The sequence below is a fragment of the Cavia porcellus genome, unplaced genomic scaffold, assembly GCF_034190915.1.
Source record: "Cavia porcellus strain 051 isolate PalLab524CR breed Dunkin Hartley unplaced genomic scaffold, mCavPor4.1 scaffold_22, whole genome shotgun sequence".
NCBI classification, from domain to species: domain Eukaryota; kingdom Metazoa; phylum Chordata; class Mammalia; order Rodentia; family Caviidae; genus Cavia; species Cavia porcellus.
The window spans coordinates 11,110,690-11,132,727 of record NW_026947505.1 but is presented as its reverse complement, the minus strand read 5'-3'; the positions used below and the strand labels follow the sequence as shown (position 1 = coordinate 11,132,727).

Here is a 22,038-nt window from a genome sequence, read left to right as displayed (position 1 = left end):
TAACTAAGGTATAAAGGAAAAAGAAAAGTCCAACAAAAGAAATTTGCAAAACAATACAAATATGATCTTGTATTTGTTCTTAAAAATAGGCACAATATGAGGTAAATTATATCACACAAAAACTAGCAAACATTAGTAGCAAACTAGCACACACAAAAACTGTTTAACAAGAGCAACTGTCTCTCCTTCAGGAGGACGATATAATGTTTATGTTATGAAACATTTGACTTTTTAAATTTGTACAGTTTTTATTTATAAACAAAACTAAATAAAATCTAGGGTTATGTTCTATCAGATAGTCCTACAGACCTTAACAGACATGAAAACAAATGAATACACATGAGAAAATGAAGCAAATGAACATATTTGGAGAATTTTTACTGACTTCACCAACTTCTTGACATGGTAAGAAAAATAATGCCTGGATTTACATATGTGAATTTGAGTGGAGGCAGAAATTCCATAACATCTAATGATTTATTTAAATATATCTCTAGGCCAAGTAAAAAAATTGACATTATCTTAATGGAATACCATAAAACCTCATTTTATGAAAAGGTGAAGTAGAAATTAAAGGATAAAACAAGTGAAACAAAATCCCTGATGCTAAACACAGTAATGACACCTAAATCACAAAATAAATTGCTGTATTTCTCGGAGGTCCTGTTTTATAATTCCTAGGCAGCCACTAAGTCAAATTTACTTTTACTTTTTGGTAAATTTATGATTTAGTTCTTGATGTTGAAAATGTTTCATTTCCTTGTGTGTTGTTGGATGGTGTCAACCTGAGTGCGAGAATTTAGCTCAGCAATTCCATACCCTACGGTGTGGAAGACCCTCACCAGGGCAGCTCACAGCCTGAATAGTGCAGAGTGCAAATGCAGAAGGACAGATCTGCTTCTGCTCTCTGGAGGAGCTCCAGTCCTCAGCTTCGCCTTGGACGTCATCTCCTGGCGTCCAGCGCAGACTCTTCAGCTTCCAGGGCAGATCCTCCAACCTTGCAGCGCAGACTCTTCAGCCTTCCATGGCAGACCCACCAGCCTCCGGACACGGACTCGCAAGGGACACTGCAGTGAGCTCTGGACCACGCACTGCTTCCTCCCATATCCAGGTGCAGACACCCTCTGCATGCTTCCACACCTGATCTGTGGGTGGCCACTGTGAGCCAACCTTGTAAATTCTTACACATTTGTGTATCTTGTATTATATCTGTTTCTCTAGTAAACACCTTAAGATACACACTGCACTTCTAGGCACTGCAGGGGGAAAATACCTAACTTCAAACATGAACAAGTTATTTGGTGTATGCCTCACTGAAATTTTTTCCTGGTGTTTCCTGTGTGCCAGTTCCACTGTTCCTTAAGTCAATGTCATTCTTATACCTAAAGAATCTCAATTATGAGGCCATTAAGGATTATCAGCAATAAACACAAACCTCTTCCTTTTAGGGGACTTTTAGCATTCCCAGAATCTCCTTCTTGGCTCTCACTCAACAAATAACTGCTTCTTGAAGATAATTTTCTGTTTAAAAAACAGAAGCTGACAAAATTTTTCCACATGATAACAAAAGATTAAAGCAGTAAGCTAGTAGGTAGGTTATTATGCTATTAGGGCATCTGTTTGTCTATGACAAAACCTACCTGCACTGTGATAGTCATCTGTGTTTTTCAGAAATGTATATTTTCAAAAATATTAAATAGTATTGTCTTGCATACTCTAACATCTATACTAGTCTATTCTACATTAAATATTATTTTATAACAATTGCATTATCTATACAGTAATGAGTTGAAGGAGAAAAAAGTCATCTACAAAATTTCATTCACTTCTATAAAAATAATAAGGAAGAAGTGATAGGTCTAAGTGAATTATCTGTTTTACACTGCGAGTATTTTTCTTAACAAATCCTTCACACATGTATGAAGGCTTCTTTAAAATGCGGATAGAAGCCAGGCATGGTGGTGCACGCCTGTTATCCTAGCCCTTGAGAGGCTGAGGCAGGAGGATGGCCTTGAGTTCCAGACCAGCCTGCAATACACAGTGAGTCCAAGGCACACCTAAACTACCTAGCAAGACCCTGTCCCCCAAAAAAAGGAGGTTAAGTAGAAATTTCTTAGAAGTGACAGTTTCCACAAGTTACTCTTACGATTTATAAGTAAATTAAGAACTGAACTACTGGACAGGCTTCATGACACAGGTCTGTAATCCCAGCACTGAGAAAGGCTGAAGCAAGAGGATCACTTAGTTCAAGGCCAGCCTAGACTACAAAACAAGTTCAAGACTGGCCTGAACTGCATAGCAAAACTGTCTCAAAAAGACCCAAGAAGGAAGAAGGGGGAAGGGGGGGGAGGAGGGAAGGGGAGGGGAGGGGAGGGGGAGAGAGGAGGGGAGGAGGAGGAAAACAACTTCTGTACCACTATAACACATCAACAGTCACAGTCATGAGACTTACCGTCAGGGTTATTATATCGGAAGCAGAATGTGATCAGAATGTGATGTACATAAAATCTCTACCAGCTACAACAATCATATTTGAATTCAGTGCAAATAAATTCCTTTCTCAGGTCAGTTCAGTCCTGAAACCACGTATGTGGGGAGGGAAGAACACTGCATGACCGACCTCTGAACATCCTTGCTTTTCATAAAGTAGGAATCATTAAAATTCCACTTTTAGTGTGGTCATTCTCCTGCTTCCTCCCCAATATACTTGAGCACCATATAGTGGACATTTATCCTTCATAACATCCGGCCAAGCAATACTGCAGAAAAAATCCATTAGATCACATTAACTGCTGAACATTGTTCAGGAATGTGTAGGAAGTAGATGATCTTGAGTGGCTTACACTTTTACCTCTCAGGGAAGTTAACAATCTACTCGACAGGACCCACTGCAGCCCGTGGATCCTATGCAATCCCTAAAGCTCAAAGTACTTGGGGCGTTCCTTTCCCCCCAGCCACCCACAGACAAACATATACACGTTGATGATGTCACACACGTGTACCCAACAAAAGCTTTGTCTAACTTTTTAAAATTAAACCGAGAATCTATAACTACATTTGGCTACATGGTGAGGGGTAACTGAAGCTTCAGGTGGAATTTTGATTGAGAATTAATGTGACTGTAAAACAGAAAGATGGTCTTGGACTCTCTCAGTTGGCCCAGGGCAAAGCCAGGGGTCTTTTAAGTGGAAGAGGAAGCAGGAGACTTTTAGGGTGCACAGCTGAGAAGGACTCTACCTTCCACTGCTGATCTGAGCAGGAGGGGAGCATCAGCCAAGGAAAGCAGGCAGCCTGTTGACACTGGCAAAAGCAAGGAAATGGATTCATCCTTGGCACTCCCCAAAAAAGAATGCAGCGCTACCAATATCTTGATTTTGGCCCAGTGACACCCGGGCCATATCAGATTCACCTCATAGATCATATCCACAAGACTACATCACGTCAGACTTCTGACCTCTAGAACTACAAGACGATACAAGTGCTGTGCTGCAAGCTATGAATTCATACCAATGCCCTACAGCCACAAAAGAAAACCATCTTAGTGATTCACCCCCTCACCTGCAGCACCTCAGTCACCCAACTCTGTCTGTGAGTCACAAAGTAAGAAACAAAATCAGAAGCAGCAGTGCAAAGCAGCAAGAGCAGAGCTGGAGACATCTGGGCTTCCCACCCCAGCGAGGCTGCGCACAGGCAAGCAACCACAGCAAAACCCACACAACAGCAAGCCCACGGGACAGGCCCGGCAGTGAGGACGTGGGGCTCCAGTGCCTCCTTTCCTCTTTCACGGGGAATGCACGGGAACAAGCTGGGCACCATCAGAAGCAGCTTCTGCAGGCAGCGGTAGACTTCCCAAGCTGGAAAGCGATCGTGTGGAGCTAACAAGAGAAGATCCATCCACACAAAAGTTTCCTCCATCGGATACATCCAAAAGAGCAATGAGCTCAGCATTTGGCAGCAAAATCTCAAATACACAAACTGATGCAGTGAGCTTTGCCATAACTCAATTTAATTGTTCAACAGGGCCAAGATATTCATGGAGGTACTAAGCTCAACATGGAATACCCAGTATCCTTCCTTTAAGGTACTAAAATAGCTCCCCAAGTAGCCCCCCTCCAGGCAAACAAATTAACCTCCTCCCAATCACAAAAACCCTCACACTCAAAACCCCTAACATTATCTCCGGCCTTCAAGACCACGGGTATCTATGTGGGACAAGATTAGGCACCTCCGTGGCATGGCTGTGGGCCCTTCCCTGCAGCAGCCCTATCCATTCCAGCCTCTTCCTAGGGCACCTTCCTTCTCTCCAAGGATCCTATCGGCCTCCAGAGCAGATGAGGCCCAATTTCATTAGGTCCTTTCAGTTCCTTTCCCTGTCTGTAGTGCACCCTGCCATCATTTTTTGAATTCATATGGTCCTTAATTGCTTATTTATATTTGACAGATCCACTCCTGCATGATCTAACTCTTGAGATTTTTAACTCTTAGAAGGAGCTGGCATACTCTCTGGTCTCGCTCTCTTAGTTCCGTATGCACCTTAAATATATAATAAATATTTCTTGAGTCAGCAAAGAAATAAACTGATGCATCCTTAAGAAAAGAAAGAAAGGCTGGGGATTTAGCTCAGTGGCATAAGCACCTGCCTTGCAAGCGCACAGTCATGAGTTCAATCCCCGGTACAAAAAAAAAAAAAGAAGGAAAAATTCTGACCATTGAGAAGAAATTAAGAGCTGGCCGTCGAATAAAAACTTCAACAGAAACAATAAAAGTCCAATAAAATTATGTTTTTTAATGCATTCATGTTATTTTTGCTTTGTTTGTTGTAAGCAGGGAAAGATCCTAATGGGGACCAGGTGAGAGAAGTGTGTAAGACTTTGCCCCCACATAATCTCACAACACACTCATGAGAAGGGCAGGCCCTCCCTATGTCACACTCAAAGGAATCCACCTTGAGACTCAAAGCGTAGGGCTGCTGCAGCTTGTATAAGAGCTGAGGCATTGAGTCGCCTTTTCCTAAAGGGAAAGACAAGGAGGGACTAGAAAAGTTAATCTTTTCCTAAATTCTTCATCTAAAGCCTAGAAAACACATAGAAAAGAAGATACCAAAAAAACACACAATTCCATAAGATGATGGGCTTCATGAGTTTTGTTCCTGTTGTTTTTAAATTTAAGGATCATCATGCCAGACATGGTGATACATACCTATAATCCCAGCACTCCGGAGGCTGGGACAGGAAGATCACCGGAGTTGGAGACCAATCTGGTCTACACGGAGAGTTCAAAGCTAGCCTGAACTACACAGCAAGATTCTGTCTCAAAAAACAAAAACAATAAAACAATACCCATCAGTTGTGAGCCAATAAAATCTTCTGAAAATATAATGAGACTCTAAGTGCCTACGGGCTGAGAAATTTGTTTCAAAATCCTGCATCCCTTTTTCCCTCCCCAGTGCTGCAGACTGAGCTAGGGCCTCAAGCGTGCTAGGATAGCACTGCCCGCTGGGTCCCCCAAATCGTACTTCAGACAACAAACCAGCATCATCTAAAACGTAATAAAAATAGAGCTCTGAACAAACAGCCAATTCTCAATTGCCTCTCTTAGCACAACAAACCCACTCGCAACAGCCTGGCACACAGTAGGACCTCAATGCATCTTTGTTTAAAGGCGGTCACTTGGTGTCCAAAGCCAAGCATTGTATCACGCCAACATAGCTGCACCAGGTTCAAGTCCTCATCAGGTCACAGGGCACAGGACGCGTCCCTTATTTTTCTGCATTCTCTGCCTTATTTCTAAAACCATCCAGGTGTTGATGCAGCCCTTTCCCCCACGCTTGGCAAGGCCGAACTTGAACAGGCAGTTTCTCATGACCTTCAAGGCTGTGTTCCACAATGAAATCACTTGGCTTTGTCTCCTATCCCGTTATTAATCACAAACAACAAAGGCAGAACTTTCACACGGAAAACGGGAAACCTCCACGGGCCGACACTCGCTTCTGGGTCGAATTCACTTACAGCAAAGGACACCGAAGACCTGGCAATGACCTCAGCTTTTCAGAAATCACATTCAACATTTCACTGGAGAGGAAGCAGAGCAGCTCCGTGACTGGATGACAAACGCTCCTGCCGATGTGCAGCCTCTGAGAGACCACAGCTGGGCGCTGGGCAGGAGGAGGAGGAAGGGGGCCAGGCAGGGCTCTCTCTATCCATGCCTGGGGTGAAAATTCCTACCCTGCATGGAATGCCCAGGGCAGCACCTCAGCTTTGCACCCCAACCTTTCAAAGACAGCCAGTGAGCATATCCTAGCCAAATCTGACTTTAACAAATCAGCTCCAATAAGGGGATTTTTTTTTAATTAAAGCAAATGCTTACAGTTAGATTGTTCTTTTCATTTGTTTGGGTGAAGAGGAGAAGGAGGATGAGGAAGACCAGGAGGAGAAAGATTTACCTGGCCTTTGATTTTATTGTTTAAATTTGAGCGATGCAATGGCAGGAGAATGAATTTAACCTAGGATCGAGCTGTACCTGTAATTAGCAGACATTTCTTTCCTTACAGCCTTGCAAAATCCCTTCTAGCATCCAGAAATAGAACCATCTGTTCTTTCCACAACTCCTGGATGGTTTTAACTCCAGCACAGCCCTCTGGACTGCGCCCACAATTAAAACTAATATTGGCCTGCCTGTCAAGCTAAGGATTTTTCCTGAGGCATTAATAATTAACTTGAATGTGAAGGACAAAATTAGGACAGCAACAGATAAATGGGCTTTACCATTTATTTTTCTTTCCTAACATTAGTCAGTCTCCATATGGGAAAGTGGCAAACAAAAAAAGCTCAGGTTTTCTGCAGCCCTGCAAGCCCTCGAGTCAGGCCATGGTGTGAGGAAGTTACAAAGACCGGGTGCTCAGGGACGAGACCATGTCAGCCTGGGAGGCTTTAATCTGTCCTGCAGACCAGACAGGTCTGTGAAAGACTCCTGCTCTTCTGGTTGGATTTATCCTTTCCTTTCATCAGTCAGCATCAAAGGGAAGTTGGCTAACGCCTCACTCTGGTCCCCTCAAAAGCAGATCCTGAGAAAGATTCAAGTCTAGTGGTTTGTTCTGGAGGCCGTCCAGCAAGCCCTGGGGAAGCTGGCCAATAAAAGGCTCAGTATGGAGAGAGTTGTCACTGGACTGCAATCCTCCTGGGAAGCTGGGGAACCGGGGTAAAAAGACAGACCCGCTGAGAGCTGAGATCTTCTCCTTCCAGGCCTGTGTGCGAGCTCACCCAGTGACACTCCAAGGCACAGGAAGGCGGGCACCTAGGGCTGGGAGTCCCAGGGCAGGACAGTGCCGGGGAGGGGTGAGGCCCGTGCCGAGTTAGGGTTGCAATTCTTCCCCATGGATGCTGTATTTAAATTTTTATTTCTAGTAGTCCATGTTTGCAGTGCTTTTAATGATTCCACTCATTGTGGGGAACTGATACACGTACTGGACCCAGCTTAACTCTTTTTATGTGTCCTTTCCCTCCCCTCTTCTACTCTCCCTCCATCTCTTGGTCTCCTTTCCATTTGAGGGGGAAAAAACCCATCTCCCTGTTTATCTTTCTTTTGCTTGTTAATACATTTATACTTTAGGTTTCCCATATAAGAGACATGGGATTTTTCATCTTGCACGTCTGATTTATTTTATTTAACATTATGGTCTCTAGGTGCATCCATTGTCCTACAAATGACTCAAGTTTATCTTTCTTTAAGGGAAAGTAATTCTCCATTGTGTGAATACCACATTTTCTTTAACCATTATTCATGTGTTGGTGAACTATAGGCCACTTCCAAGATTTAGCTATTGTGAGCTGTGCTGCCGTAAGCATGGGTTTCTGTGAATCACTGTAATACGTCTTTAACTCTTTCAGAAAGATACCTAGAGTGGGAAAGAGGGGTCAAGAGAGCTTAAGCCACAGGCAATCATGTTCATCCGATGATATGTATCACAGAATGTAAAGTTCAGTTTCTTTCCCACAAAATTATCCTTTAGAAAGGGAATAATGAAGCTCAGAGGTGCAGCACCTGCCTGGCAGGCGCAGTGTCCTGAGTTCACTTCCTGGTACCAAAAAACATTTAAAAAGGGGGGTGGGAGGGGGACATAACCTTACACTGAAATTCCAAAAAGTCTCATATTATGGTAAAGTGTCAATTACTGTTTTACTCTAAAACAGCAGAGTATTGAACGGGGAAGACAAAACAATCCCAAAGCCCTCACCCAGTGCTTGATACAAAAAGGTCAAACCAAGACACTTAATACGGACTTGGTTCCTGTGGGTAAATTTTGGATGGCATAGGGAACTAAAAACAAAAAACAAAATGGACAAAGACCACTGTCAAACTGTTCAAATGTCAAATGTGGCAACACAACTAAAAAGAATTCAAGAAATGAACTCACCCTGACCAGCAGTTAGAGAAATTAAGGCTAACGCATTATGTGGTAATATCAACCAGATACCAGCTGCATCTCAGAAGTCCTGATATTTGTATCAATAAATGCAATTAAACTTATTAAAGCTCAACTCATTCCACTGGAGAGCACTTGATAATACACGTCCACAACCCAACGATCAAAGCTCTTATCCAAGACAGCGCAGTACTAGGAATTTATCAGAAATAAATCACAGAAATTAAGGATACCAATAGCAATAATAACAGCAAACAAATATTTATCCACCACACAGAGAGCAGTGCAGACTGTTCTAACAGCCTGCATCAGGGATTCTCAATCAGAGCCCATCTGCCCCTGGGAGACGGCAGGCAAGAGGAAGACGTATCAGTCTGCCACCCTCTGGCATCACCCATGGGTGGGCCCGTGGGATATTGGCAGTCACCCATTTACCATGCACAGGAAGCCCCCACCACAACAATAACTGGCCAAGTGGCAAAAGTGTCATGATTCAGAAGAGCAGTAGTAACAGCACTAATAATGTTGTTACAGCAACCTCATGGCATTTGTATCACACCCATTTCACAGATCAGTAGGGATTTTTCACCCATAATACTGATAAACTAGAAATAAAATGAATACCAAAATTCAAGAAACTAAGTAAATTTGGACAAAACCCAAAAAAAGTTAAACAAATTACGTAACTAGTCGTTTTTACTGAGAAATATGAAAAATGCCCATGAAATCATATAAATCTAAAGCAGGACAAAAATTAGAAATACATAATTATAATTATTAAGTATAAATACAGAGACTAAATGAGACAATAAGAAATAAAACTTACACCAGGGATATAGGTCAACGGAACAAGTGCCTGCCTGGCAAGCACAAGGTTGTAATTTTGATTCCAGTACAAAAACAACTTAGAAGAGGAAAGGCTCATTTGTTTAGTGTTTCCCATATGGATTACTACACAATCAAATCCTCACAATATCCAGATAACATGAATGCTTTTAGTGTCCCCACCTCTTGGCAAAGATTACAGGTACTGAAAATTACACAACTTGCCCAGGTACTGCAGAATTAGGAGGTGGAAATAGCTGAAATGATACTCAGGCAGACTAGCTCCAAAGCCCAAGTGTTTGACTCAGGATACTATAAACACTGGAGACAAGACAGAGTAAGAGAAGGACAGGGTCCCACCCTTCTCCTACATCAAACACTGATCGTAACTTCTACATGGGATTGTGACAATTCATCTTGCCAACTTGAGTGGCTCGAAAGAGAGCTAGGAGACTAGCAAAGCACACTTCCGGGTGTGGTCGGGTGGGTCATCAGGAATAACCTTGGCAACTAGATCTGGTCCCTGGCTCCTTCCTCTCTGGCATATCCCCTAATATTTAGAAACTTACCAAGTGCTACAAACTGAGCCACCTTCCTCTGCCACGCCCTTCTTCCATGATGTTTCTGACTTGGAGCCAGCCAACCATGGACTGAAACTTCCAAACCATAAGCCACAGTAAGCCCATTCTCCTTTAAGTTGTGTAAATCAGATATTTTGTCCCGGGAATAAAAAAGCTAACCAATACGGAGATGTAAAATCTGCCTTTCAAAATTAATTCACTAATCTATCTGAGCAGACTAAACAATTGCTTAACCAATAGAATCTCATTTTAAATCATTATTTTTATAATAAACCAATATTAGCAAATGAATATTTGCTAAGAATAGCCAAGTACATTTAAAGGAGAAAAATACAAGGTTGTCAAAGTTTTCACAGGCAGTTCTGAGATCAATAGTTCTAATACAGGGAATTTTCAACTGATTCTCAAATCCATTGATTATTCTGTTCTCATGGATTTGAGGCTTAAAAAAATTCATTCTGCTCATAAGAAAATGGATACTCAGAATTCATAGCAGACGGACTGTTTAACCAATTTAAAGCATCTGTTTCTAGAACATTAAACAGGACATATGCTGTTTGTAGATATTAAATTGGTGAGCTTCGACATTTCTGGTAAAGTCTTACCTACCCAGAGCATACAATACAAAATGAAGTCACAGAAAACAAAACACTGTGATCTTCCCAGATCCCTGAAGCTCAGATTACCTGAACAAATCACAGGGATCAGGATGCTAAAAACATATCATCGTGGTAAATGAGGGGGATTTGGCATGAGCCAAAATACAGCCCCCAACTTAGAATCTCGGGCAATGGATGTGGGGGAGCCTTACAACAGTTGTTTTCAAATTCCATATTCCACACTTCCGGGTTCCCCCGGGGCATCCAGTGTCAACAGGCTGTGGTGTCAAGAGGGAAGATGACAGATGAGGGACAGTAAAGAACACTGAAAACAAACCTGGGACAGAGCTTGCATTTTCTCCTCCTGCAGGGTCTGGGTCTGCATAAACCTGCAGAATGCAACCTCACCAAAACAAGATACCTTGGTATAATACAGTCCTACTGTGTCTGCTTAAACTATATGCTTTAAACTTAGCAGAAATAAATTACTGAAATGAACCAAGATACCAATGTCAGTAATAGCAGAACTATTTATAGAGCACTTCCTAGCGTCATGACGGGCTGTTATAACTATTTTATATTAGAGGTTCTCAACTGGGAGACATCTGGAAATTTTTGGAGACATTTCTAGGGCATTTTAGACATTAATAGGCCCTATATTTGCCAGCTGGCATCCTTCTGATTATTTGGTCTTCAATCTGATTGGCTGGGACCCATGACACATGTACCTCTTAACTATTTTGAAGTATCACTCTCTCTACCTAAAGATACTATAATTAAAACAAATATCATGCCTAATGAAACCTGTCATGTCAGTAAGTACTTATTTTCATTAATATGGACCACTTCAAATATATTAGCCAAACATTAGCCTTTGAAATAACCTTCCCTTTCTCCAGGTTCTGGAAGGTAAGTAACATTGAAAATACCTGTTCAGAACCTATTTATTACAAGTATTAGGCTTTTTGTTTTGTGGATATATTTACAACTATGACTGTATGTAAGAATTCAAAAGTTCTGAGTCTGAACTCAAACTTTAAAAAAAAGTCAAACTCAAAACAATTTAAATCAAAAATATTCTTTTGTTTATAAATCTATAAACTTTTTTTTGGTAGTAACTGGGAATTGAACCCAGGACCTTTGCACTGAGCTGCATCCACAAACCTTTTACAGTTTGTAGTTTAGCAAGAGAGAGTCTTGCTATGTCACTGGGTTGCTCAAGTTGGCCTCAAACTTACAGTCCTCCTGTCCCAGGCTTCCAGAGTGCTGCAATTACAGGCCCACTAAATCTATAAACTTCCAACAGTAACAGAGGCCTCTGAGTTAATGTTATTAATAATAGCAAGTTTGTGAATGGTGATGTATCAATCTTGGCTCAGTGACTGCAGCAAAGGAAATGGTAAAATAAGATTTTGGAGAACAAGGATCGGGAGAACCTGGATATAAGGCAAACCAGAAATCTCAGTACCATCTTTGCAATTTCTCTGTAAATGTAAAACTACTCTGAAAATTTGTTTCAGAAAAGATCAGAATGCAAAGAATAAAGTTACAGTGGATTTTCTTGGCCAAAAGATTAAAAACTCATTCTGGTATGACCATAATAAATTTTCAATTTTGCATACTACTGACTACAAAACAATAAAGATAAATGATCTAGAATCACTCAGGCAGCTTTTGATCAGGCAACTGAACTTTACAGGCTTGCCTACTTTGACACATTTCTGATTAGAATTCTATCTCATTCACCAGAAAAAAATATTTTAGCAACCCAAATGTGCCAGGAGCTCAGGCAGTTCTGAGAACTGAAAACCAAGTATGAAACAGCTGTCTTCAAGCTCATGGTCTAAAGCAGAGGTAATCAAACATGCACAACGACCACTTGGAGAGATGATTGAAATGTGAATTTCCAGGCCTCACCCTACAGAAACAGATCAGACTTTGAGTAACACAGATCTTTGGATTTGATGCTGGCAGGCAAGCCATGGGAACAGAGAAGAGAGAAACACATCTTTGGAGGTCAGAAAAGAATTTCAGGACAAGGTGTACCTGACTATAGCTTCGAACTATTGATGATCTGACAGCAAAGACCATCAGGACTCACCGTGCTTCCAGCTGCTCACCACCAGCCACATTTACAGTGCTTGTCAAAGTCACTAAACCCTGGCTCGGAGAAGCGGCCCAAGCAGCAGGACCACAGCAGCACAGATGGGCCTAATTCAGTGCACTCCAGAGCCAGGGAAAGGGGCTTTGTTTCAAACCAGTTGGATCTGACAAAATATGAAACAGAAATACAGGATTCTAGAGCCTGATTGGAAGCTACAGCCTAGAAAAGCCAATCTGCCTCCTATAACTGGCATAATCATTTCAGTGGAAAGGCTTTTTCACATGCTAATTACAGTTCCAATTTTAGCCTACTTGAGTAGCAAAAGAGACTGCCCTGTTGACCGAGGCTGCTGGCTTTGTGACTTTTGGGCTGCTCTTTATTTGTTCATTTTCCCTACAGGATGTTAACAAGAACCTCTCTTCCATTTGTAGCAGCACTCACATCCATTACCTTTCTAATTTACCTAACTCTACATCTAGAAATGGATACCTGGGTGTAAAATAACATTCACAAAATTAGGACCGAAGCGCTTCCATGATGAGCCTGCACTGCGTGCCTGGGGACAAAGTTCCTGGTAAGGTCTGTGCCCAGGGAGGCACACGCGGCGGTCTTGGGCCACCGGAAGTAGAATCATTACATTGACAACCAGATTTAAGACACTCCAGCAATTCCACTGGCCAACAAATCATTCATTTTGGGTCACTGCATTTTGTTGTTCTTACTTCTCATACTCAGACATGGCGGGGGGGGGGGTGTTGAGGTTGATAGACAACAAAGTACTACTTAAAACACATACAGAAAAAAATTTAAAATTTTACAGAGAGATTAACACTTCCATTTTGCCCAATGTAAACCCAATATGGTAGAATTTTTCATCATAAAACACCAGGCAAATATTTATGGATTGTCTTCCAGATCTTAGGACAGGGATGTCAATTTATTTTACTAATGAAGATGCAGATTTACTATAATACTTTCTATTTTTATTTAGATTTCATTACTTCCAGAAATTTCCCAGTTTACAGCCTAGCAACCAATTCAATGAAGACACAGAACGCAATCACAAAGATTTTTTTTAGTGCACACTTCATTTAGCCACAAAATAAATTCTCATCATAAAATATAAAATTCTTCTGTAAAAGCAGGAGTAGGCAGGAGGTAAAGACGGGCCAGTGGGACGCGCAAGATTAAATGAGAACTGTTTCCTCAGCCCACCTGCAGGATACCCACCACTTTCCAGTTTAAAAATCTATCACAATGAAACACACCATGATTTTTTAATGCATACAAGCAAAGACAAAGTGAGTTTTATTTTTAAAAATTCACATGAACAGAGAAACCAGAATGGCTTTTTTTTTTCAGCTCAAGGTTTATTTTTCTCATCTATTCCCAAATGTCCCTTAAACCACTGTAACCAAAGAAAATATGCAAATAAAAAATATACATGTATATATTTCTCCTGCTTTATCCCTAGTAATCCAGTTAGATAATAAATTCTAGCAACAAAACAGTTCTGAGGGTATTGATGGATGCTAGTCAATAGAAGGGGGCTAAGGTTATCATAGAAGAAAAGGAATCTCTGGGGAGAAATAAGTTTCTTCTACTAAACTCGAGCCCAGAGCCTCTAACACCAGAAAAGGGGGTTACTGCTGAGGAGTCCAAACAGAAACTGAAGCCAGACAATCCCGAAGTCAACAAGAAAACTAGGTCAGAAGCCAAGAGATAATGCTGGCAGCATTTCCCAGCAAGGAGCTGGGTGTCCCAGGGGAAGGAGGTCAGTGTGGGAGTGAAGAGGGGAGCTGCTTCGCAGGGTGCGAGCCCATCGCTGTCTGCCTGGGCATTTCCAGGAGGATATGCAAGCATCCTACAAGCATGTGTGCGAGGTGCCTGCCTCCCAAACCCTGTTACCGGCTTCTACAAACACCTGGATTAGCAGTGTTCAACTGACATTTATCATGTTTCCAGACTACTATGACAGTTTGCCTCAATTGGGTGCAATAACTCTTTGTAGACTAAATAAAGCTTTTTATATAAGGCACCAAAAGGTAAACAGGCCACAGAGCAGCACACAGCTAGTCAGCTATATGGGAGGCTGTGTGCCCTTTGTCTTTGCTGGCTTCGCTTACTTAGAAACAATAAAATGTTTATTAACAAATGCAAGCAAGTGTGGAAATGAGCAAAACTTTTCGGGTACTGAGCCACCAAGCCCTCCTCCAAACAACCGCAGGCCACTGGTGTCCTGCATGACTCTCCACTTCCGGTCCCCGGGTGGATCTGTGGCTAAAGGAGCCCAGTCTAGGATTACAGCATCCAAGCTTTGATGTGAAAAAATCAGTAACAGATCTGCTCTGAAGGATGACGGCAAACTGTATAATGGGATAGATAGATAGATAGATAGATAGCCCACATAAACTAATTCCTGCCTTCAATCAGTACCTAAGTTTACTAATTTCTGTAATAGCTTGAAATTGAAAGGCTAGCTACCATAAACTGTCACCAGTTATGATAATTTTCCCTCAACTTGGCCACGTCATATGCAAGCTACTTTACATACATGAACTTTTAAAGGCTAACATCAGTCCCATTAGCTCCATTTTGCAATTAAAGAAATCAAGACTCAGTGGCAGCACAGCTGGATTTTAATTTTAACTCTAACTGCAAAGTTTCTTTCTACTAACTAACATGTTCCATCAAAAACACAGAAAGTGGATTTTTCTCTAAATAATTCTAGGTTTACCATGCATATTAAAATAACTTATCAGTATATGAATAATGTAATAAAATAGTGAGATCACCTACATAATTACTAGTCTCAACACAATAAGCAGAAAAGAAAAAGAAAATACAAAATCTAAATCCATAGACACAAACCTCTATCCCAGAGATCAGGAAAGAATATCTGTCTTTAACTTATAAGTTAACCATGTTAAAACTCAAAAGAAATGCAAATAATTCATCCCAAAGCAGCCATTTTTGGAATAATTTCCTCTGGAACCATTAAGGATTTAAAAGTCACACATGCAAATAATAGAAGAAAATGGGCAAACTATAAAAAGTCAATTCAGTGAAGAATTGGTCCAAAGAGCCAATCAACATTTGAGTTTAGGCTCACCAAAAAACAAAAAGTTCAAACATTAATCTGTTAGTTTTCATCTCTCCATCTTTTGCGGATGGCCATGTAAGAATAAACATGAACCACACATGGATGAGTATTTTTAGTTTGTTTTGTTTATCTGTTGTTTTTGAGACACAGTCTTACTATGCAGCCCAGAATGGTCTCAAACTCAAGGCAATTCTCCCGCCTCAGCCTCCCAAGTGCTGAGATTACAAGTGTGCAGCACCAGGTTTCTTTTTAAAATGAGATGTTAATCACTAATACAAAATGCTTTCAATTTTCATGCACAAAGAAAAACTACTTATAGGGACTTAGATACAAACTTTTTTGAGTTCAAAGGGAAAAAATGTAATGGGACGAAGTTATAAACAATGTTATGAGGGAAAATCATAGACAAGACTGAGGCAGGAGATTAGGGAGTGGCCAGCAGGCCGGGCAAGCGGCATACCTGTCAATCACAGCAAGCCAGCGCCTGCGCAGAGAAGGCACTTTCTTTCATTTTTACGGTGCAAAATCAAGCAGACTTTTGATAGGACAGCCTGGACCTAACAGCAGCCCAAAGTCTCGGCCATTGACTTCACGGCCTCCATGGGCTCTCCAGGGAGCCAGCTCTCACTGTGCAGAGCACACTTTTTCTACCTTTAGAACATGTCAAAACCTCACTACCTTTTCCACATATGTTGTCCAATTCTTTGTTCAGGACACCAAGGCCCTAAATCTACAGAATCCCTAAATCCAATAACAGAATGACAGTTTTCTATTTTGTATAATTTTCATTCTGCATTGAAATTTTGTGATTCTGATTTATTTAAGGTATTTTATTAAAATATTTTAAATACATTGCTAAAAATTAGATCAAGGGTGCAAAATATATTATGATACAATGCTCCTTCAACTTGAAAGCAATTCCATAGCCAGGATGATAGGCACCAGCCTCTGCCCAATGCACAATTCGCATTTCAATACTCTGGTGTAAACCACAAGTCTGACCTGTGTCCCTGCAGCCCTGCACTAGAATTTCACTGCAACACAATTGTAAAACTAGGCTATGACTCATCTTCCTCTGCCAAACAATGAAAGTCCTACTATACTGTGGTGGGAAAAAAATACTCAAGTTGCCAGATCACTGGACTGTTAAAATTAAGGTCAAAATATTAGGGCAGGAGTGAGGGAGCCTCTGTGCCCAGACTGGATCTGACACTCGGATCACGGGGAGGAAGCACCTGGTACCCTCCGAGGAGGGGCCAGAAAAGCAAAGAGAAAACCTGAAAAGATCCAAGACCGATAGCATGCCAAGGAAAAACACACTAGAAAGACAAGTTTAAATATCTTTAAGTGACACCATGAGCAAAATATTATAGTTCTCCCAAAGCCTCATGTGCTCACTGCTGGTGCTCTTTGAAGGTGGCTAGATGTGTGATGCTGGTATTAAGGATGTGTGGTACTAAATTAGCCCACTGATTGGTTTAGTGTATTTCTGGCTGTGGATAATGGCAAGACCCACCCTGGGTATAAGTGGCACCATCAAAAAGGCCAATAGCCTCGATGGAATAAAAGGGACAGGGAGGTTTGCTGTTGGCTGCTTTGCTGCCTCCTGCCCGCTATGCCATGCACTGTTTCTCCTCTGTAATGCCCCTCTGTCACGTCATCTTGCCTTAGAGCCAGCCAACTATGGACTGAAACCTCTATGAACTGTGAGCTAAATAACCCTTTCCTCTTTCATCTTGTAAGTGTCAGGTATTTTGTCGCAGGAACAAGAGAACTGACTAAAACAATTTCTTGTTCCTGGACTCTACCCTACCTATCAGGCAAAGCTCATTTTCAAGTGACTAGATTTTTATATTTTTTGTAGAATTTACCCCCACCCAAAGTACTAAGGATAGAATCCAGGGCCTCCAATTGAGCTAAATGCCTAGCCCTTATTTTAATTTTTTATTTTAGGTCAGGACTTGCAAAATTGCTCAATTGCCCTGGCCAAGCTGGAATCTGAGATCCTCTTGGCTCAGTCTCCCAGAGAGCTGGGATTACAGGCATGTGCTGCCACACCCACCTGAAAAGTTTTGCTTTCATTCACCTAGAACTATTAGCATAGCTTGCAAAACATTTGAAAACACATTACTTGGTGACTCCAAACCACAAACCTCCAGGAACTCCTCATTGAGGGTCTCAGAAGCTCAGTGACTCATTCGATTCGTAGCAAGGATGGCAGGGAGTGCCAAAACCCATCTCCTAAAGTGCTGCTCAGTATCACATTCTCCCCCAAAAACTCTTATTTCAAACAAGTCATTCTCTCTACCCCTCTCCCACTTTAATGATTCTCATCTTCAGACTTCTGTGAATTTTATTTTTTCTGGTCTTTAGAACCACAAACTCATGTTCTCAACAGACACAAAGATCAGCAAAAACCTCACATCATCTAAAGGATTTTCTCAGAGTCTGACTTCATTCTAATCTCTGGGAAGTCTGGCTCCTTTAATCACACGTCGTCACCTGTGGGTTGGACAAGTATGATCACACTCCCTTCCTATAGCCACCACCAGACCTTGGATGAGCCTTCCCACACCATCCTTCCAGGGAAGGCAGAACACCTGAATTTTTATGCCTTGAGCCTGGATGTTGACGAAATAAGACATAAGAATGGGATACTGGAGAAGACCCCAGCAACCCTGGGATGTGAAGACAAGAGAATTGAGGGTCTTGCAACTTAGCTGGGTCTCAGGTAGACTTCATGGTAGTATCACCAAATGCCACCCACCTCCACCTCCGCAAGCACATGCACACACACACATACACACACACCTGATGAGATTCTTACACCCATGTTCTCAGCCTGACTTGTCTCACTAAGTCACTCAAAGGATCTTGCCTTAGAGCTTCCGTCCAGGTCACAAAACTCCATTCTCCCCACCAGCACAGACCCCAAGCTAAGTCTCTGTCCAACCCTCCTGTTGCCCACAACAGACTCATTCATTCATTCCACAGTAGGTGCTGAGCCTTTCCTGCCTGCCAGGCACAAAGTGGGGGTCCCCTCCTAGTGGAGCTCAGTTCACTGGGGAGCAAGGAGACCCCCTTGTGCCCCTCCAACACAAGACTTCCCAAGAGACACCCTTGGATGCTTTGCCAAGTCAAGGCCTTGGTCTAACTCCAGCAGAACCCACAGTGGGAGGTTTTCAGAAACCTGTGATTCCACGGGGCAGCCAAGGTGGAGTCATTTAACCCATCTATCTAAAAAGGAAGTGGCCAACACAAACATGGGGTCCCGTCAGCCACCTAAAGCAGGAAGGCAGGAGAGATAAGCAGGGCTTCCAGAAGCAGTGTCCTGAGCAGGTCGACTTCCACTCATAAATCATGCAGGTACTGCTGGGGACTTAGATGCCCCGGGATGCCTCCAAATAATTTTTCATTTTGGGTCTGGGTCTCTCTCTCTTTCTCTCTCTCTCTCTCTCTCTCTCTCTCTCTCTCTCTCTCACTTTGGTCTCCCCCAGATAGAATACTGCTAACCAGCCGTGAACATGTTGATTTTACCAATAATTTTAACATCTTTACTTCTCACAAGCTCACTGAAGACATCTACAGTACAGAAACGAGAAAAACTTCAGCAACAACTGATGAGAGAGAGATGCTAGGTCCCTGTGGGATTTGAAATCATGTACACACTGATTTTCTATTTTTACTAAAATAACATGCCCTGAAATATTTTTTATTAAAAAAAATAAAAGTTTTCTATTTCCTAAAACCTTTCAACTGGCCAGAGGGCAGGAAAGAATGCTATCTAAATAGACCAGAACTCGATCAGTAGAGCACTTAAATACATTTAAAGCTGTAGCCTACTCCCTTAATTCACTTATTGTTTCAAAGTTTGTCTGTATTTCTCTTCTAATTTCAATCACTACAGCAACCCTGGACCCTCTATAATAAGACAATCAGCTAAAGACAAGTTCACTAAGAGATGATTCAGGTCAGGCAAAGAAGAGGCAAAGTCCCAAAATACCTGTGAAGGCAATGGTGTTTGCAAAGGCTGCTTCTATGCCTCAAGTTTAATTCAAGTCCTTGCAAGATATTTCAGTTTTGTGCTGGGGCCGCAGTTATTTAACAAGAGAGCAACGTAAGGGCCAATGAAAAGAACCAAACCGTAGCATACAGATATCCTACATCACTCGGCCCAGAACCCAAATTCACTAAAGTTAGAGGCTTCTTCATTCACCGTAGTTTAACAGATACTGAGAGTAAGCAAGCACTTGGCACCTCATTCATACAAAGCTAGGAAGGAAAACAATGGGAGGGAAAGAGTGATTCTAAAGGAAAGAAAAACATTTTTTGAAACTCTAGTTAGCCCAAAAGTCTTTCCATAGTAACAATTCATTCATGGCTGTGTGGCCAGACAAAACACATGATTTCTCTGTGCTCACATGATCAGGGCCAGCTCACACTTCCACACATTCAACAAGATGCAGACGTCCCAGCTGACCAGGAAAACTAAGTCCCCCTCCCCCCGGCCCAACCAACAGAGCCACCCCACACGGTTCTCCAGGACAAGCCTGTTTCCAAACTCTCCTTTATATCACCCCCAAAAGTACAAATATCTGGCTCTCCCCTTTCTCACCTCTCAACGTTACATTTTACAAAAAAGTACTTCTCAGCCAACACAGTAACCCAAATATAACATGAGATGTGGTCTGTCTGTGTTCAGTACACCACGGAAGAAATTTTCTTCTCCACCTGACTGTAAGTAGCTCACACACCCTAAGCTCCTTTGACAACAGCGAGCCACATTTGTCACAACACATTTGTGGTTTCAGCATACTTTTTCCAAAGATGCCATCAATACCAGCCAGTTACCACCTTCCCGAGAGCCAATTAAAGCAGACTTTGTTGGTTGGAGCAGGCAGGGGTGACAGCAGATGTGGGGTCCGGGACAGCAGGCTGTCCGTGCCTCCCACATCCCCACCCGGCCCTGCCTCAGTTCAGAGCTCTGCTTTCCATGATGCCCCAGCCAGCCGGGTGTCCTGCAAGCTGACGAACTTACCTGGCAATCGCTTGCAAGCCTGGAGAGCCGCCTGCCCGGGCAAATCCAATCTGCACTTTTTCCAGTGCAAGGTGGTGGCTGCCTGGCCGCTCATCACCTACAGCTGCTAAAAGGATGAGGGCGAAGATGCAGAGGAAGTGAACAACAAAGGCGGCCTGCGAACTGCACACTGGGACGTCCTGTGGGGTGTGTGTGTGTGTGTGTGTGTGTGTGTGTGTGTGGTGCCTTTTATTTTTCCCACAAGAGGATCTGACTAAACCTAACCCACCCTCCCCTAAATACCAGACAGGAAGTTTCACTTTGCAGCCAGTGAAATCTCTTTAGGTAATTTTTTTGTTTTTAACAGTCACAAGTAAAAGCCTTTGAGTGTTTCTGACGTACTGTGGAGAAGTGACCACTTTCCTCCTGGGTGACAGTGTCAGATGTCAAGGGGCTCAGCCACCACCCCACCCCCACGCTGCGTGTGTGTCAGTAAAGGTGTCTGCCCAGGCCGTACAATTAGGCAAAGAGTTTGGTTACGTATCAGCTATACTTCAAAGAATAAATTGCACCTATGACTTTATTTTAGGATCTATATATTCTTTGGGCAATAAAGTTCAAGAGGATTTCTTTTTAATCCTTTAAAATTGCTATTATGGAGAGAAAAAAAAAAACTTAGCCACAAAGATTTATAAGACAAGCTATAACCATTTTGACTCATAATTTCCAGATTATTCTATTTAGGCTGTTTGCCTTTTTGTTGGCTACACACATGCAAAAAAAGCAAAAAAAATTAGTATGCATTTTCTCGCACCTGCTCTCTTAGTCTCATTGAGGCATTTTTCTTTCCTGCTTTGAAATTGGAATGTTCTCCTTGTTGCTAAGACTGTCATCATAGAGTGTGTATCTCTGTGTGTATCTCTATCAGGATACACACAGGGTTGGATGAAAAGGCATCTCTCTCTCTGCTCCTGGCTGAGGCACTGAAGAGAGAGGGCTGACTAGAAACCGTATGGACGGCAGAATATTCTCTGTAAGCCTTGCTCCCCACAGGTGTGAACTGGGACACTCATCTCAGCCCTCTCCTAGGCTTGCTGGGAGGAGACAGGGAAAAGCAGGGACACAACGTACATCACAAAAGCCCAAAGTGAGTTACAGTCGTATTGATACATAATTCAAATCATGTGCAATTAACACACTGACTATCATCAGTACGTTCATGGAACTGCTCCATCATCACCAAAATCGACTGCATCTGCAGGACCTTTTGCATCACCCCCACCCAAAACACTCTGCGTGTCCTCTCCTCAACCTTGGCCCAAGGCAGCCACTTAAATCTACTTATGAACACTGCAGATTTGCCTGTCCTGGACATTTCATGTAAATG

The 22,038-nt window shown here is 42.2% G+C and overlaps 1 protein-coding gene across 7 annotated transcripts in view; it reads right to left on the bottom strand.

Annotated features, from left to right (window-relative positions):
* Utrn (utrophin) overlaps positions 1–22,038 on the bottom strand; it is a 502,327-nt gene that overhangs the window by 426,518 nt on the left and 53,771 nt on the right. For 4 of the 7 annotated variants that reach the window (XM_063233432.1, XM_063233435.1, XM_063233433.1 and 1 more), the window contains exon 1: positions 20,673–20,849. The exons of the other annotated variants lie outside the window; for them this stretch is intronic. In XM_063233432.1, coding sequence (XP_063089502.1) covers positions 20,673–20,766 — 94 coding nt within the window. In that variant the 5' untranslated portion in view covers positions 20,767–20,849. Of the gene's footprint in view, positions 1–20,672; positions 20,850–22,038 lie in introns of those variants that run through there. 7 annotated transcript variants of the gene reach the window in all.